Below are 19,691 nucleotides of genomic sequence, written 5' to 3'. Positions count from 1 at the left end.
TGCTGATCTGCTTGCAGTGGTTGCCTATAAGTTTCTGAGTCTGATTCAAGCTGATTTTGACCTCTAAAGCCTTACATGGCTTGGGTCCACGACACCCGATGGTTCACATTCCCTGGAATGACTCTACTTGTACATCACAGAGTCTTTCCTTCAGGCATCTCCTTTGAGGGACACTTAGAAGAAGGAGGACCTTTTCAGTAGTGGCCCCATGATTATGAAATGATCTTCCAGTGAGGCCCATCCAGCAACAACATTATTAATTTTTCAGGGTAGGGTTAAGAACTTCCTTTGCTCTCAAGCATTTGTTACCACATGGTAAGGTTTGAATCAAATCCTGGGATTGCTTATAGTTAAAATTGTTTTGATGTGTGAGTGCAGTCTGTTTATATATGCAAATAGTTTTTCTATTATATACAATATTGGGTTGTTAAGGTTTTTAATCTTTGTAAATTGCTTGGAGTGCTTTTACAGAAGTATAACGAATAAAAATTAAATGAATCCAAAGAAGCACATGGGAACTTAAAAGGAAAAGACTTCTAAAGTGGTGTGCTAAACATAAATTAAATGAGAAAAGAATGGAAAAGAAACAAAAAACATGTATTGCACATACATTTCCATGTTTATTGACACACACGCACATGCACGCACGCACACACACTCAGAGTTAACCAAATTGCTAAGATGAAAACAGGCACAAAAACTAAGGACACTTATTAGCATATTCCATGCAACACACAAAATTCACCTCAAGCTGCTATTCTACATCATGAGTTGCTGTTTAAAAATGTATTTGTTTACAGTTTGATCAAAAATCAGATCAAATGCTTCCAAGTTGCTCTGTTTTGGATTCCAGTGACTGAACATTTGGTGCCATCCTCAAACTACAGAATTGGAGCGGGGGGCGGGGGGGGGGGGGAGGCAGGCAGGCAGGGTATCAACACACACTCAAGCTCTAATTGCAACCTCTCCTTCTGCAGGCAGACCGTGAAGAATCTGCAGCAATGAACAAAGAGGTGAAAATGACTTTTCCCCAGGCATCCTCTTTCTCAGATCCTGACAAACTGCTTGTACCTCTCATAGCAGGAGGGACAATCTGCCACTGATACAAAGCAACATTCTTGTTCTTACAACATTTTTTGCACTGGACAGAAATAGAGTTTTCTTTTACCTCTTTTAGCTGTAGGCTCTCTACTGACCTAGGAAAGCAAAACCTGCAAAAGCACCCAAATCACTGAAGAGAAGGGCAAAATCGTACCATCTCCCCTTTGGGAAAAAAGGGCTAAGGAAATCCTAGCAGAACAAACAGTGACAACAAGTATTATTTGCTTGAAGCTAAGAAAGCATCCTTCGCTTTCATCCCTGCTCCAGCTTAAAGATTCAGGGCTGAGGGGGTGGGGAGGATTAAATATGCTTGAAAGAAATCAAAGCATGTGGACTGTGTTGCCCAGTTAGAACCTCTACGTGGCACTAATTAAACACATGGAAACTCTCATGGAGCCCAATGGACTGCTGGCCAGTTTTGATTTATTTAGGGTGTTAGCTACAAAAACAGCAAGAAGCAGAGGAAAAGGAAAAGTTACCAGCCACCAGTCGGATTAAATATTGAGAAAAGAAGCAAAGCTTCGACTTGCATCAGGCCAGGCCACAGAAGCAAATCTGTATCTTGTTCTAAGCTCTAGTAAACAATATCAGACCGTTAGGGTTTCATCCCCCGCCCCACTATCTCTGCCACCCTCCTGGCTGCTCCTAGACAGCTGGTGTGATGCAGAATTTAAATCTCATGTTTGTGCCAGACCCTCTCCTAACTCTGGAATATAGGCTGAAACAGTCGGATTACTGTTTGACAAGCCTAAACAGGGACCACACGCACACACACACCAGGCAAAAAAATACATGCTCCTTTTGCAGAGCAAGATTATTTGTAAGTTATTTTCCATGGCTTTGAATGAGATAAACTTTCTAACCACACATCTTCCATTCCGATTTCTCACGTATTAGCCAGATCATCACTAGCAATGATATTTCATTTCTATCCCACACTTGTTTTTACTCCAGGAAACTCAATGCAGCTTCCATGAACCTCTCCTTCTCTATTTTATGTGCGTGTTAACGTCTTGGTGTTTTACTAGGTCAGACACAATCTATTACATTGATTTTACTGTTAATGACATGAGTATCATCTAAGTACAGACCAGGAGAGATGGAAAAGCCAAATGTTCACTATATTGCAGCATCTAGTGAAAATGCTGCCTGTTTTGAATTCCGGGGGTTTCAACGGGAAAGATTAAAGCATGTGTGTAATTTTCCCAAATAAATCTATGGAACTCCAACTGCCCAGCACCATATAAATTTAATATAGGTCTTAATGCAAGAATTAAATAGCAGTGTTAAACTGAATGCAGTACCTAATATATCAAAGAACTGTAGAGCAGACAGCTTTTCACCTTCAGGGACCTTGGAAAAAGCAAAAGATGTGGGGGCCTTACTCTACCTTCTTCCATTTGGGAAAAGACTCTAAACTGCTTGTAACTTTTGAAAGATGGTATCTAATGCCTATCATACTGTTTAGACTGCATCTGCAAAATAGTCCAAAGAGCTGGAAGCAGATGTGCACTTTCTTCTACATGTGGTGAAGTTTCAAACTTCTGCAACCTGTTGGCAACATTTCAGGAAGTTTTGAAATCAGCAATTGACAAGGACCCCAGATATGGGCTATTTCACAATGCAGACAGTGACCATGTCATGTACGTGCATAGACATGTACTATTCTGTTTGTTCCTGGTGACTGAAAGGAACTCGAGTGAATATATGGGAACTACCATATTCTCCTAGTCATGAGGTTGAAGACCAGATGGCCAAAAGGAGGGTGATAAGCCTAAATGTCTGGCCAGGAAGGCCAAGACTCAAAAGAATCAATCCTTCATTTATGCGACATGGTTCCTTTCCCCCACCTACACGTAAAGTCTTCTGAAGAAAATGTATCAAGGCAATATAAACACATAGATCTTTACTGAGGGGTCAAAAACCAGGTTAATAAATGGAAGAGGCTGGCTGATGGGTACATGTTGAGGGAGATTAAAGCTTAGTTGTGCATATTATCTGGCTGAATGAAGAGATTTTCCCAGAGACAGCTTTGTTTTCTCTCCACTGGATACCTTTATTCTGTGTTGTTTCTGTTTTGTTGTGTTGTTAATTATTTGGTCCATTATTTTTCCTTGTATTAACTGCACTTCTTGACATTATCTTGAATAAAAATGAAAATGGGTTTTTAAATAAATGTTTTTATACCGTGTTAAATCTAGCTTTTGAATTCATGCCTCCTAAGCAACTTTTTCAAGGTTCATCCCATGCAGAATTTAGAGTATACAGAAGGGCTATATTTAATGCCCAGAATCCAACACAGAGTTAGGTATGCTCATGGACGCAGTCCTCTCCTTCCTTACATGAAAGGGAACCCATAGAGACCAGTAGAAATTCTGTCTGAGTAAACATTTATGGGATGCCACTATTAGGCAGTTGGGCCTCTAATTTGTGTTGTATTGTGGCCAATCTGAAGTATGATGTATTGAAATGCCATCCTTAAATATAAATACTTTCAGGATAACTTACAGATAAAGACTGTTTATTTAAGAAGTGTGTTTCCTCTTAACCTTGGGAAATTAATAATAGCTGTTGCTCTGATGGTGGATATGACTCTTTTCTTACCAAAAGCATGCAGATAAAATGATTTTGATTAGCATTGTTTTTCAAAACTGCAATGCCCGTTATTTCCTGGCCAGCACTGAAATGTTGAACAAGACCCTTCTGCCTTGTCTTTTTTGCTTTTCTCAGCATTGATTTAAGCTTACCTGCAATTACATGACTGACTAATAAACTGTATGATGGACTGGGGAGAAGTTTAGCACTACTTCACCTTCCAGGGTGAATTACTGACAACATATTCCAGCCAACTGTGGTTATGGTATCAATATTTGCAAGGAAGAAAGCTACTTATTTATTTACCATTAGCTACATGTACATACACACACTATGGGGAGATGACAGACAGGCAGGCAGGCAGACAAACATGCTCACACATACACAACTTAACGTTAAAAGGTTGTAATCTATTCCTCCAGTTAAAGATGAGTACTTCTGAACCAGGTATGTCCACACCTTCCTGTTCAGCTTTGTTCATAATCGCCGACTTCTGACACCACACTTCCAGCTTCAGATTCTCTCTTTCTCTAAAACATGCTCCAAAAACTGGAGATACATGTAGGCAGGGCTGGTGAGGAGGGCTCGCAGCAGCAGCCCAGCCTCACTTTAAAATCTGTATTGTAGTTGTTTTTTCTGAGCATGTTCATTAACAAATCCTATTAATTCTTATGTGTAGATCCCATTGAACTCATCTGAATTTATTTCCCTATATATGTACACTCTGCACATCAACAAGAGAAGAATCAAGCTTTAAGGCTATAATCCTTTGCATATCTACTTGTGAATAAGCGCAGTGGAACTCAGGGTTTTACTAATGATATATGCATAGGATCCAGCTGTGGATTATTACTGATGCTGTTAGCTGTAAGAATAAAATGTGCATGACTTGATCCAAAAACAAGAGCCAGTGTGCTGGTTGTTAGCAGACACACAGTTTTCCTTTAGCTTGTTCAACAACCTTGAAATATAATTATCTGCTTGCATATCCCAGACCTAGACAGAAATATGCAAGTCACATTGGCCAACGCAATTAAATAACATTTTTATAATTGAATTTATAGACAAAAATATCCTTTGCTCCATTCATTAAAATGATCCCAAGGAGCTGGTTGAAATAACTGGTACTATTTCAGAAGCTTCAGATTTCAGAAGACAGCAAGAAACCAGACAGAAAGCAGCAATGGCTCTTGCATCTCCAAAAAAGAATTAACATATTGATATTTTTCACTTGAAAATTGAATAATTTCCTAACAAAGCAGTGTTTTTAAGGGACCCTGAAAAGCTGCCTAGTTCCAACTAAAATATCTAGGGGACAAAGCCCTCTGTATATTCTATCTTTCAGGGAATTCTCTGCCCCATCACATCAAGAGAAATAACTGAAAAAGATGGAGCTGAAACTACTTTTATTTGCAGTTTGTCTTGTTTTGATGCCAGAAAGCAGATTGTGGCACTTACAAATGCTTGCTTATATCATACACTGCATGGTAACTTCAAAAAATTACACCCAGGAATTGAAGATTTGATTTGTCATTGCTAAAGGCACTTTAGAGCCAATCACTTACTTCTACAGAAACTGGTTGGATCCTAAATATTCACAGTATGCAAAATACTGCGTGCAAAATTTAAGGAGCTTCCTCAGCTAAGGACAGGCAAACTGAGGGACCACACCTGGTCATGTAACTGCCAGTATCTCAAGTATACATTATGTATGCTCATTCAGGAAAAGGTCATCTAAAACTCGGAGGGGGGGGAGGGGTGGTGGCAGTGATACCACTATTCAAGATACCCTATTTGAAATTCCCTTTTCAGCTGGGTTAGGTAGTCCTTACTTACATTTTAGCATCCTAATCCCAGAGGTAAACAGTGGAATTAAAGGCTCTTTTCTTTCCTCCTCTTTTGCAATGTTTAGGGTAGGGGAAACAGGACTGGTGATGCTGGTTAAATATATTATCAAGAATGGAGAGAATGGTAGCAGAAAGCTTTTGTGATGTGGGAGGAAGAAAACCATTATTGCACACTCTTCAGAGGGGAAAGAACTTTAGTTCATGTACATTGGTTGGAGCCAGTGTGATGTAGTGGTTAAGAGCGTGGGACTGGGACTCAGACGATCTGGGTTCTAGTCCCCGCTCAGCCATGGAGCCAACTGGGTGACTTTGGGCCAGTCACAGACTCTCAGCCCAACCTACCTCACAGGGTGGTTGTTGTGGGGATAAGATGGAGGAGGAGATGTAAGCTGCCTTGAGCCCTTTGTAGGAAAAAGGCAGGATATAAACCAAAAAAATAAAAATAAATAAAAATAAATAAATAAGAACAACACCTTCATCATTAAAGAGTGTTTAATTGCTAAAATAATGGGGCCAGAGATCATGTCCACCAAGTTATGTCTTCTGACTTGGAGATGCAGTGGGGGCTTTCCAGGAAGCTTTGATGAATGAAAGGCACTGAACTTGCTCAAAGGCAAAATGTCCTCCCACCTCCAGATATTTTAGATTGGGGACCAAGTTCACATCAAGTCTTGCAAGCAAGGATGAAAACATCTTGGGTTTTAAACCAATTTGAAACAGGAAGGAAGATCTTAGAGGTATTAGAACAATATGTACACCATTTTGCTATACTGTACTTGGACCCCCACAATGCAGATTCAGGTTTGCATTAGATCAGGGTTAGCTCCACATTTGAGGCAGGTTGAGCAAAGTGCCCTCTAGTGGGTCCCTTCCTCTCTGCAGACACTGGTGATTGTGATGACTGGAGAAGGCAGTACCAGTGATTAGGGCACCTAAGGCCAGCCACCTTTAGTTTCCATCAATGCTCTCAATGGGGCATTGTGGGAAATTAAAATGGTGTCTTGACCCTGTTGCCCATTACCAGGCCAGAAAAATAGAAGTTAAGAGGGGTGCAGGACAGACTTCACCATTGTGCCCTGTCAGAGCACTGGAAGCTACTTGAAGGTGCTACATACCAAAACCAGTCCTTACATTAGTCACATCTGCTGGCTTGGTTGTACTCCCGAGAACCACCTCTTATACAATGGAAATCCATCCTGCAGGTTCTGCAGACATTCTAGGCTCTAGAAACTAGACTTTCCATTCATTTGGTGTTATTTTTAGAAGCACTAAACCCCCACTGCATGAGCACACGGTTCCATGAGCACACTGGCACTATAGCATATTAATTCTAATTCCTGGAACAAAATTGTGCTCTGAAAAGAATGAAGGCCTTAGCTTTTCCTAGGTAATAACCACTAACTGAAATTTCATTGTTGCATGTCTGTTAGTATGGTTGGGTATTTTTATTATTACCCAGTATGGTATTGCTTACTACCTCAAGGTTTCACAGAGAAACCATCTTACTGTTCATTCTAGCAGAATTTGGTTTGGATTAAGTTATCCCTATGAACTGAGTGCAGGAGGTGATAAAGCTATGCTAAGGTGACAATGTTCTCCCTGAGATGGATTGGATGGGCTTAGCCTGTTCTGTTTCCAGTCTTCTTTCCTCCTACTGTTTACATTAGCATCTTGCCAAAAGTGACATTCCATTAACAACCCACAGGGAAAAGCCAAGACTTGAGAATCACAGAAACAGACATTATTCTGTAAAGAAGATACAAAGCTTTCCACCTAACCCTACTGCATTTATAAGATTTCCACCCCCTGCTGCTTTTACCTGCCATGCATCACCCATAGCGGAAGGGGTGGGAATAATGGGGAATTACCAAATGGGAAATGCAATGGAAATGCAGCAGTAAAAATGTCCTGAGGGATAAATGTTGTGAGGGGTGCCATAACATCATGCTGGCAGCCGCATATCACAGCCAGATGAGATGAAGAATGGAGTTCTTTCAGTATTGTGTTGTCATGACCATGTCCTGAAGATGGGACGCTCGGGTCTCCTAGAATGGGGGACTGATCTGAGTGGTTGTGAGAGTAGTGTAGAAGAGTTTTGTACACCAGCTGCCACATTTCCCTTACTTCTGTGGCACAAGCCTCAGAGGGAACAGGCAGAAGTTAGAAAAGATCAACTGGTGGACCAAAAGAATCTGAGGTTGGCCTTGAATGATGAGGTTCTCCTCACCTGAAAACCCGCTGTGCTCCTGTGATAACATCCACACCCATTGGCATATGCAAGAAGACACAGGTCCATCCCCATCGGAACTTCAAAGATTTTTGGAATGTGGCTTCTCATGCTGTCAGGGCCAGCAGCATGCTGCTTCTTGTGGAGACAGCCTCCGTGTTCTGACATGAAGAAACGCAGGGTAAATATCCAAGGGGGCACTCTTCACCCTGAGGTCATGCGCTACACCAGAGGCTGATTCCAGGTCTAACCTGTACCTCATTCAGGATAGTGAATAGTGCGCTGTGACTCTAAATATTTTGTTGCAGAAAGGAACCAAGCTGCATTTTCTCCCAGTAGCTGGGAAAGATACCAAGCAGTATCGCAGAACTATCATTAAAAGCCCAAATATGAAAGGTGTGGGCCATGAGCTCTCCTCCTCCTTGGAAAATGGGCTCTCCTGTCATGAGCAGTAGTTAAGAGGCTGTGAATATGCACTCCACATGCTCTAAGAGCCACTATTTTTACAGCTTTGTCTTTTGTCAGTACTCATGAGACATTTTTATTTGGAAATAGGGAGGTCATTTAGTGCACCAGCTGCATACCCAGTTCCAGGAAAGTGGGGAGCACAGCAACCCCCACAATATCTTTGCTGAATGTTCCAAACAGGGCATAAATATCAACTGAGCAAAGGTTCCTGCTACAAAAGGAAGGCGGCCATTGGTGGTTTCCTATTAAAATATCTAAAATTCATATATGAGATTTTTTTGATTAATTTCAGGAAAAATTCAAGCCAAGAGTTCAATTATTGTTCTGTTATTTGAGCCCCTGTGAAGATAAACCAACCAGACAGAAAATCTATCAGGTTAATCCTCAGGTTCAAAACAGAGGTTCAAAACATGCTAATGACTTAATAACTGCAACATAGGAATGGAAGAGAAATAATTCAGTTTGCGTTTTAAGGTGGAGTTACTAATTTCACTCTTTCCAACTGAGACATGAATCAAAAGTCAGTCACACTTCAAAATTCACACCTCCCCAAATTTTACAATGAAGTTCTCCAATCTCAACATGTGTGAAAAAATTCATGTGCTAAGGGAAATCACACAAAATCCATGTGTTAGTGAAAATAATATTAAAATGCAATATATAAGGAAAGTTGATTACAGAAAATTATATTAAAAAGTTGCATTTATGTATTAGGACACAAGCACAAACAATCATTCATATTTTTGTGTGAAATTTTCAAAGTTAAAAATGATTCAAACTTAAGACTAGAAAAACCAAAAACTGAGAGAAAACAACACTGACAGATTTGTTAATCCTATTGCAACATCAGGTGTTATGCAGTGAGTGGCATGTGTGAATTATAGATCAAACACCAGAAACAGAACTTTCGAGTACTGAGAAACCTAGAGATGAAAACTCAAGGCAGAGGTAGAGAACTTCTTCAGCCAGAGGGTCAAATTCAATTTCAAAGAAACTATTGGAGGCTATGTTAGGCAGGGCTAAAGGCAAAGGGTTAGGGCCAAAAATACCAAATATCCCAGCATGTTGGTCTTGTTGTCAGTAATTAAGCCTTCTTCAGAGAAGTATTTCAGAAGGAAGAAAAATTACACAAATATCAGATAACTACTGAATGACTGGCAGTCATGGGGGAGGTGATGGGTCCAGGGTAAGATGATGTAGTTATCAAAGGAATCCTGGACGGCCAGATTGAGACCACCCCGAAATATCTCACTCTGAAGTTAGAAACCCCTGAAGTTTCCCACCCCTGAATTAAGGGGTGAACAGCACTTGGGAATGCCTTACATTAAGTCGCCAAGAAGCATGGACTGTGGCTTGTTTGCAGATGGCATAACTGAAGTCCAGGGAAAAACAATGTAGAGATCAAGGAATGGACAAGAAGATTGTCCTCTGGAGTGGAGTCTGATGAGACATTGTTCATTCAGCAGCTATGGTTCTGCTCATTTCCTCCCGCTGCCAATGTTGCTTAGCCAGCCAGGAGAAAAAGAAGCAGTTCAGAGAGGAATGAAGTAGAGAACAGTCCACCTAAAGCTTCCATGAAACAGATGCTTCATGAGTTCAATACACAGTTAGGGAGTCTTTCCACAAATGTATTGGCTGCAAGCTCATTTGCATTGTTTTTAATGTCTCCTTAACTGAAGTGGAAACACTTTTGAGCTGCTTCTCATGCAGAATAAGGACCAAACAACCTCACTTGGCAGTCTCACTGGACAAAGCTGGAGGTGCATTTGGGTCAAGATGCAGCCCCTTGAAGACCCAGGACAGGGAGTTAAAACTCAAGAAACTCTAGCTGGGCTGTGTGCATACGTTCAGTAATAACTTTTTAAAAATGTTAAACTCAGTGGCTGAGTTTAAAGGTGGAATTCCTTGTCTTGGGAGGCCTATCTTGCCCACTTTCTTTCCTTGCCAGGCCAAATTTCCCTCTCCCTGGCTTTCAGGTGATTAAATTGTTGGATTTCTGCCCTGATTCATGCTTAGTGTGTTTTGTCTGCTTTTAGCTTTCAGAAGGCTGCTGGGCTTTATTTCTTCTTTATTTTTGTTCTTTTTAGTTTTTCTTAGATTTTGAATATTTGGCTGTTCTAATGTGGTTAGCAGCCTTCAGTGCCATGTATGCAAAAGATAGGGTGTAAATCATATTTAAAAACACACACAGACAAACAGAATTTGAAATTTATCCCACCTGAAGTTAATACCTCCCAAAAAGCAGAATCAAGGCAATCTTTTAAAAGAGATGTGTATCTATAAGCAGGGACAGTTAGAGCATTTTCAATTTTACACCTCTTAAAATCTTTCCTCTCACCTAAGCAACCGGTCATTTCTTCTTGCCACTGAAGTGTGGCATTAAATACTACAGGGCAAACCAGGCGACCACTTCATCAGTATTAAACAATGAGGTAACTGGCAGTATAAGCAGACACATGGATGCACTCATTTAGGATCAGGGAGCCAGAAGCTTTTAAAAACACATTTGGTTGCACTCTGGTGTACCATGAAGGGTTCTGAGCTGCAAAAATCAATCCAATGAATATGCATTTAGGGAAGTGGTGAATGTGCACACATCACCCACAGTACAGATCTAACAAGATGCATGGATGCTTTGCAGCATAAGATGGATTGTAGAATTTCCACAAGGCACTTTTGTTCCAGCACTGCTGAAATTTCATAACATGATGTTAATTTTCAAGAAGGAACAGCTAGTTACCATGTTAATATTATGCTGATGAGCCAACAAGAGAAGCTGTTACTACAGATCTACTTTATCTCATTTTCAAACATTAATTAGTCAGTTACAAAGCCTCCCCATGCTCAGGCCAGTGGCCTTTTCAATTTTCTGGACTGTAGGAGGAGAGTGAGGAACACAAGCTTCGTACAGTGAGCACCATTGTTGCGCAGGGGACTCCGTGGTGCTCTAGCCAGCTGCTGAGGGTCAGACAGTTCAAGTCCTGGGAAGTTCCTCTGTTTTTGGAAAGGGCTGGAACACAGGGATACAGCCCACACTTGGAATGCAAATGGTGCCAAGTTCAATCCCTGGCATTTCCTAGTAGTGCTGGACAAACTCCTATCTGAACCGTGGGAGAACCAGTCCATCCTGAGCTAGAGGATCCTTGGTCTGACTTTGCATAAGTCAATGCCCCACGTTCCATGGCCAATATGGCAATAGGTTCTCTTCTCCAGTCTTCCTATGCCTGTCCCACATACCCCATCACACAGCACCACACACATGGGCCAGTGCATCTTTCTGCCCTGGGTACATTAATAGGAAGAGGATCTCTACACTTTACTATCAAACAAGCAGCAGTTCTTTGTAGATACAGCATAAAAAGAGTAGTGGCACTTTTGCATTCACTGAAATGTTTCATTGCTCGAGTCATCAAGGAATGCCAGGCTCAATTCCTCTTTGTCCTTCTATTACTTCTGGTTGTGGTGTTGTTTTTGATTCCTGCTGTCAGTTCATGGCACACTATGATGACAGAGCAGCCTCCCCAACCTAGTCCCCTCTGGATGTTTTAGACTACAATTCCCAGCATTCCTTATCATTGCCATGGTGGCTGGGGCTCACAGGAGCTGGTCCAAAATGACTGGAGGACACTAGGGTTAGGGTTAGGGTTAGTCTGATGGCAAAACAGATGATAGGGGGAACAGAAGCTCATTCCATTGGCATAGCTAGGCTGAGTGACACTGGAAGTGCCTTCCAGGCATTCATTTCTGTGTCCAAACACTGATAGCAATCTAGTGTTGACACAGAGATGCTTTGTCACAGAGTACTCACAGCTACTTGAAAGCTTCTTGTCTGAACCATCCTTTCAAGCAGTAAGGAGAATTTGACCATTCTCTTGCTTCTCCATCATTTCTGATCTGAGCAAATGTGTGGTTAATTTCTCACCATCACTGGATAAAAGGATACAGGGAATAAACATGGAGGGTACTTTCACCACACGTTCTACATTTGCACATGGTACATTAGCAAAATGGTAGAGATGAGCAAGGTCATCTCTGCTTAGTGTTGCCATTTGAATGGTCTCCCACTGCGGTAGGAACCAACCGACTGAACAAAAAGTCATCTGCGTGAATCCTACACAGAGAGTCTGGAAGCTGAGCACGAAAGTTGCTTATGGTGGATGGAGGGAAGTGGTGAAGGAAAGTTGTGTCTCCCTTCCCTCCATGGCACTTTATCCTATAAGCCCCTGTTTTGGCCCTCAGTGATCTTGGGCACATCAACTTCATGGCAGCCAGGAGTTGTCCCTGCTGCAGCTGTCCAATGGCTTGTCTAATTGTGTGAACCAGTGAAATATACAACTGTCTTCTGTACCATTAAGGTTTATGCAGAAGAGGGAACTTTCTTGGTATTTGCAGCTTATCACATCCTTTGGCCAGAAGTGCTAAGTTTGCTGAGATGTTACAGAAACTCTGCTCTTTCTTGAGTTCAACCGTGGCTCTCTTCACTCAGGACTAAGTCCGGCATGCCATTTTTTTCTGCAAAGGAAGGACTATGCATATAAAGACATGCAGGAATATATATGTGAAATGTTATAGCAAAGATGAAAAAGGGTGATTCTGCAGGAAGAAAATGTATGCCAGAATAGTCAGAAGCTCACACATACAGTAATTCCTAAAAGTTCCAAATGGAGTTTCCTGCTGAGCCCTAGAATGCTTGTTCCCCAGTGGAGGGGAAATAAATCAGAATCAGTCCTTTAAAAGGCTTTGACATAGCTGTCCTTTACATGTTACAGCCCCATCATTAGTACCACCTTTCATTAGTTCATTCCATGGCATGGCCATAGAATGTATAATCCTGCAACCAATATGGGCTGGTCTGATCATGCTGTCTCCCTACTAGAATTGTTGTCTCCCTTGTTGGCAGGTTTCCATTCCTGTGGGGAAGACCCAAACAATTGGCACTATCCCTGGAGCTATAGGATAAACCCATGGACAGCTGGACCCATCAGCATAGGCAGAAAGATGAGAAAGGGGCACCGTAAGAGCCCTTTGGAGAGTGCAAAACACATCTGTCTGTAAGGAAGGAGTTGCATTTTCCTTTCCCACGGCAGTCTGTTCACTCTGAGGTCCCTGACTGATGGGAGAGAAGGCTGTAAAAGCACCATTGCATGCATGGAATCCTGTACATGGGCCTTTGGATCATGGTCACTGCCATTTTGGGGACACTAAGTTCTGAAAATCTGCGATTCCTCATCATGTTTTCCAGCCCAGCCCGAAGACTTGACACTACAGATACTAATCCTTAGGATGTAGCATACAAATACCAGCGCATGATGAAGTACAGGTTTAAGGCAGTATCCAAGGCATTCAGGCAGAACCAATTTATTTTGTAATATAGTACTTTCCATGATAAAATAAGTGCTATAAAACAAACATGGTTTAAACAACTATGCTAAGTTATTAGTAATCTATTATTACTACTTATTATTAGTAAGCTAAGTTGTTGCTGTTGTTGTTATTTCAACAAAGCTAATATTCTCTTTCCAGTGTCTTCTGGTATATTGTTTTGTTTCATATCCTGTGAAATAACTTTGCAGATATGCATACATTGATGAAATGATCCCCATCCAGCAAATAGATGGAAATAGTGAATGTATTTCCATAAAATTGCATACTTTTCTTGAAAATCCTGCTTCATCCTTTGAACTACAAGCCTTTATATAAGTGTAAGCTATTTGTTTAAAATGACTGGGCTTTTTTGCTTATATGCTGGAGGGACCAACAAAAATAGAGATCAGCTGTGAAATAGCTATTGCCCAAAGCTCAGCAAACAGGCTATGTTTGTGAAGTGTCAGGTCCATGGCTAAAGGGCTAGCAGAAAGCGGCATTGTTAAGAGGAAAAAATACTTTTCAAACACGGTTTCTTACAGAAAGGCATCTTGAAGCTCAAAGAGGGAATTCTTTCATACTGTTCCACATTTGTGCAGGCATCTTGACACTACTTACAGAAGGGAAGCACTATTAAACACAGAGTTCTTATACCGTAGAGACCCCCACAAAGGGGTCCTGTTCACCACATCACTCTGTGCAATGCTGAATTCAACATGGACCTTGTGACTTTGCTCTCTCTAAGTCCAGGCAGGACCAAACCCAAGGGTTCATGGCCAGAATACCTTGTGGACTTTTCAGATCTTACAGCCTAATGAGAAGACACAGACACGTTTCTAGCCATCAGGGATTTTCTGCACTCACACAGCCCCTCTTAGACAATCATGGGCCAGGCTTATGCTATCCTGCAGAGAGATTTAAAAATCAAGGGGTTTTGTTTTTCAGGGCTGTTCTGTTTGGAATCGCTATGAGACAGCTGTCACTGGGCTTGATTACATTTCTTCACAAAACAGACTTCCTGGAAACAATCCTCGCTGTGATACATATTCATTTCTAGTCTTAGGCGATTAGGGTGCTTTCAAAATAGCAGTCGATACATTAAAAATGTGCCGCCACCAGGTTAAAGCGTGCACACACACACACACACACACACACACTTGCACACACAGGGTAGCATCTGAAAGAGCACTTCAAGTTGAAGTTTGGATTCTTCAATGGGAAAGGGGGTGGGAAGGCTACTCTTTGCAATGTATTCTCCCCGCACCCAGTATATCTCTAGTGAAATCACAGCTTGCTGTGTTAAGATGGAGAGAGGAAAGAAATCTGTTCAGAACATCTGGACAGATGCAGCTTAACAAGCTAACACTCCTTTGAGGCTTGATCAGAAAGTGCTGTACAGCCATTAAACGGATTTAATGCTTCTAATAATAATTTCCTTTTGACCCACAATACCACAGAGAGAGAAGAGAGAGTCAATCTTGAAGGAAAAAAATATGAAGTCTTCCTAAACTATACAACATTTTTCCCTAGGAACCTCACCCTTCTTTGGTCACACACTTCTAAGGCATGTCCTCAGCATGGCACATCTGCCAAGTTTGAATAAAGACACAAAAGCCAAATCAAGTATTGATAAAACTGAATTTGGAATTCCTGCAGTACGAAGTGAATTTCTGTCAAGTCTTTCTCCACGTTTGTTCCCACAGCCTTTGAGTGGAGGACTGGAGGCTGCATGAAGCAGCTTTCGGCACTGTGTGCATACTTAGTTTTAATATGACAGAGGTGTGGCAGCTTCTCACTCACACCTGCCTATTGAAACATCGTTGCTGCTGCAAATGACATTTCTTCACTGTAACATGCAATTTCAGGGAGACATTCTGGCAAAGTTTTACCCTTCTAAGTGACTGGAAGTTACTGGATATGCAGTAAGCAGGTGTGGGTGGCACGCTACAAAGTACATGAACAAGAACACAAGTCTGAAACAACACCACCGAAACTAGAAAGAAAAGACGGAGGAGGAAAAGAATAAAGTATTACTTACAGTCCTCTGAGACGAAGCCATATTTTCTCTATTTGTTCTGGTTGCAGGTATTTCAAAGAGTTGCTCTCAAATTCTTCGATTTCTTTGGTTGGAGACTCCATTGCTCTATGTTTTCACTTTGGTTAAAGCTCAGAGAGAATGGATGCGTTCCCCGAAACATGCACACGCTCCAATATTATTATTATTATTATTATTATTATTATTATTATTATTATTATTATTATTGTTACTGGTCAGAAGCAGCAGACATTCCTTTTCCTGCTTCCCTTCCCACTTTGTTCCACACTCGGATTAGAAGGCGTGCGGGCAACCAGCAAGGACTCCAGGTGCACACTGGGGGTACTGGCGGCGGCAAGCCATGCTCCTCAGAGTGAGCGATGGAAGGGATTGCAGGCTGATCTTCAGACTGAATGCACCCAAGATTCTTATTTTTTATACACAATAAGTCAAGGATACAATCAGTAGCACCAGCTGAAGGATCTTTATCTGGGGCTGGGAGGGTGGAGCAGAAAACCCTTGCTGATTATTGGGAGGCCTGGAAGTATTGACAGATGTACAGCTTTCATTTATCTGCCTTGCGATTCGCTGGACACTATGTCTTTGCCTTGTGCTAGGAAAGGCAGCCCTCATTCCTTCCAGGGCTGAATCTTCTCCCTCCCTCCCTCCCTCCCTCTCCCTTTTTGCTACACACACCCACAAATGCCCTCCCCTTCTCGTGTTCTTCCACTTACCAGCCGCTTTGCTGACAGGCAAGAAAACTGACAACTGAGGAAAAGTCAGCTGTCAGCACGAGCCTGGCCAATGTCTCCCTCTCTTTCTCTCTTCATACACAAAAAGCACAGAGAAACTCTAAGAGTAAACCAGGAGAGGGTAATCCGAAAGGGGGAAATTAAAATGGAATGAGCAACCAAGGAAAGCAATTGCTGTAATGCACTCAGGGACAGTCATCCGTTTGAGTGCAATCTGCCCTGCCTTCAGGAGCAAGCAATGCACAGGAGAGAAGCCACTGTGTGAAACTGGTTGAGAATTCTTTTTTTACACTAAAATCAGCTAGTGACCCATTCATTATGAAACGCACCGCTAATTACCGACACATTATACATTACGAGGCTGTATCAACAAAAGAGATTACTATAACAATGGCTGACCAACAGAAAATGTTGCCCGAGGGACTCATGAAATAACCATCCTTAGAAGCATTTAGTAAAGAAAAGTCAGGTGTCTTTCTGGTACCATTCCTCTGTGGGACACCAGTTGGGGAAAGTGGCATGAACCTGGCAGCCCTTTGGTACAGATTAATGGCATTTGCAAATGCATTAATGGCATTTGCAGAGTTCACAGGACTGTTTTTGTAACAAACTAAAAGACACCCCCCCACCACCACACATACACTCACACACACAATCTGCACCGTTATTATTAAAAACTGTTTACATTTTCTTCCTCAGCACCCAGCAGTTGGTTGCTTATGTTTCCGTTGATTGGATTCGTCCATGAAAGCTTGGATAATCATAAATGTGTTAGTCTTCAATATGTCACAGGATTGTAAGTTGTTTTGCACGGCAACAGATGACTATGAGTCTGCCCCTCTGATAAAGTGTCAGGGTTGTTCCAGAGATATTCCAGGGGGACATCAAGACTTTGGTTTCAAACCAGGGCCAAATTTCTTGCTCAATTTTGTATTGAGATTCCCAAGAAATATGCACATTGATCATCAGGTATGAAAGGTGCACGGATTTATTTTCTCACCATGTCTCACTTTAAAATACTCACGAGTAGAAACTGGATTCTTTCTACACATCTAATTTAAAGAGAAGTACCACTAAACTATATTCAAACAGTCTTCATTCTTGATGGGGTGCAAAAATATTTGCATGCTCAAGAAGAAAAAGGTATACGAAATATGAGTAGGCAGTATTAATCCATTACAACAATATAGATATGACAAGTTTCAGTTTACTGGAAAAGTGTGGCTGTACTATGTTGTCTCACAAGGTGTGCTCACATACAAGCATAATTGGCAAGTAGTGTGTGATGAGTTTATGATACAGAAACTTTGTTCTAATATGACTGCTTGAATTCAACAGCTTGCCATCTTAGGTAATGAATATACTTTGGACAGTGAGTCAGCACAAGGTGGAATTTGTTACCCTATAAAAATCCACTACCATGCTACACATTTCAAAATAAAGAACTTGCTATAGAAAAATAAGGAATTTCCCCAGGAATATTTTCTTTGAATGGAGGAATAAAAGGAAAGACAGTGTGTGAGTTAAAAGGGAATAAAGTATGGCAAGAAAGAAAGAGGTTTAAATGGTTATTAAAACAGAGATATGCTAGCTTTCTATGAACTTTCACTAACAGAAACTAATTTGACTATTTGCTATTACCGACCATGGTTTTTCTCAGGTGGTTCCAGCACATTACTGCAGTGATGCGGAGGTAGATTTTAAAGTGCAGAGGCTTTTTGTGAGAGCATCCATAGCCACACCCTGCAGATTCTCAGGTAACATTCAGGCAACTTCCAGACAAAGTAAGCTTCAAAACAGATGACCACCTCACACCTGCCACAGTGCTACTTTCAGCAGATATAGCTTCTGCAAAACACTGGGGCTAGACTGATAGCAGAGATAAGAGCATCCACATATATAACACCCTTTCTGGCTCATGAAGGTTTCTGAGTCTGATTCAAGCTGCTGGTTTTGATTTATAAAGCCTTACATGGCTCCGGACCACAATACCTGATGGAGAGCCCCTTTCAACCTAAACTTACATGGCACCTATGTTCATCCTCTAAGACCATTTTTCAGGTGTCTCCTCCGAAAGAGGCTTGGAAGGTGGCAAAAAAGGGAGAGGGCCTTCTTGGTGGTCCCCCCCCCACACACACACACAGTTCTGGGATGAACCCTAGTGTCAACTTTATTGTCTTTTTATATCAGGTTAAGTTGTTGCTCAAGGCTCAAACATTTGGCAGTCTAAGATAACATTTTTAATTAGTTCACAGGATTTGTTATCATTGGCTGTTAAATTGTTTGGAGGTATCTAAACAATTGCCTATTTATATGTAAAATAGTTTTTATTTTATCACCAAAATGTGTTATTAAGGTTTTAATCAGTGTAAACCAGTAGCAAGCTAATAGAAACCAAAGGTTATGGAACCAACAGTAAGGTGTAAAGAGCTCTGACTATAGAGTGCTATAGAAATGTAATGAATGAAATGAAGTAGCTGGTTTCCAGAAAAGAGGCCTGAGGCACAGCCAAGATTAAAACACAGGACAGAAGTTAAGCAGAAATGCAGTCCAAAAGGTAGAGACAGAAGGGAGAGCCCAGAGGTAAGTACCACGGAGGTTCAAAAGTATGGTCAGAGTTACAGGACACTGAAGGAGCTGAAGAGAAGACCATGTTCCAGCACTGACTATATTGAATCTAAAGGCTTATATTGGCCAGAGCTTCCTGAGCCTTCCCCAGGGCTCAGCTGCACTCCATTGCAGGTCCTCTGGTAAAAGTCTTGCTCAGGAAGAGGCCATTACTCCTTTGATAAGTTCTTTCCTTTCCAAGAGTCCTTCTTTGTGATGGAGCATCTTTTCCCTCAAAGTAGTCCTATTGACCTTCTTCAGGTGACAAGGCTCTTAGGGACATTTCTCCTCAGAGGTGGAATGCCCTCCTCCTGTGGAGATGGTCTCATGATCATCTCCTCTGAGGGCTCATGCTCCCTCAGGTCTCCTGACATGGGTGGCTCATTGGTATTGGCCATTTCTGGAAGCTCCAGCAGAGGCCTGAGATTGCCTTTGTTAGTTAAGCTGCCTATGCACAGTCACTGCTGCACCACATGATCTGGAATGATGCTACCCGAGGCATCATGGATATAAACATAACTGGTGCTAGAGGACTCATCAGCTGAGGACTTTGCCAAGGTGATAGGGCCCAGTTGACCAAGAATGCTACGTGTTTGTATTAGCAGTGTACACCCCAACCATCCAATCCACCCACCCACAGAGAGAGAGAGAGAGAGAAGAGAAGCCTACAAAACCTACAGAGACACTAGTACAGA

At 41.6% G+C, this 19,691-nt stretch overlaps 1 protein-coding gene across 4 annotated transcripts in view; it reads right to left on the bottom strand.

The window, feature by feature from the left end:
- Window positions 1-16,273, bottom strand: part of PDE1C (phosphodiesterase 1C) — a 183,795-nt gene extending 167,522 nt beyond the window's left edge. For 3 of the 4 annotated variants that reach the window (XR_006417071.1, XM_044454827.1, XM_044454850.1), the window contains exon 1: window positions 15,641-16,090. Coding sequence is in view for 3 of the 4 variants with exons in the window: in XM_044454827.1 (XP_044310762.1) it covers window positions 15,641-15,741 (101 nt within the window). In the remaining variant the exon portion in view is untranslated. The other variant, XM_044454836.1, reaches the window with a different exon arrangement.
- Between the last annotated feature and the right edge of the window lie 3,418 nt (window positions 16,274-19,691).

The sequence above is a fragment of the Varanus komodoensis genome, unplaced genomic scaffold, assembly GCF_004798865.1.
Source record: "Varanus komodoensis strain SLA01 unplaced genomic scaffold, ASM479886v1 scaffold10, whole genome shotgun sequence".
NCBI classification, from domain to species: Eukaryota; Metazoa; Chordata; class Lepidosauria; order Squamata; family Varanidae; genus Varanus; species Varanus komodoensis.
The sequence above is the reverse complement of the archived record's forward strand: the minus strand, read 5'-3'. Positions and strand labels throughout refer to the sequence as shown.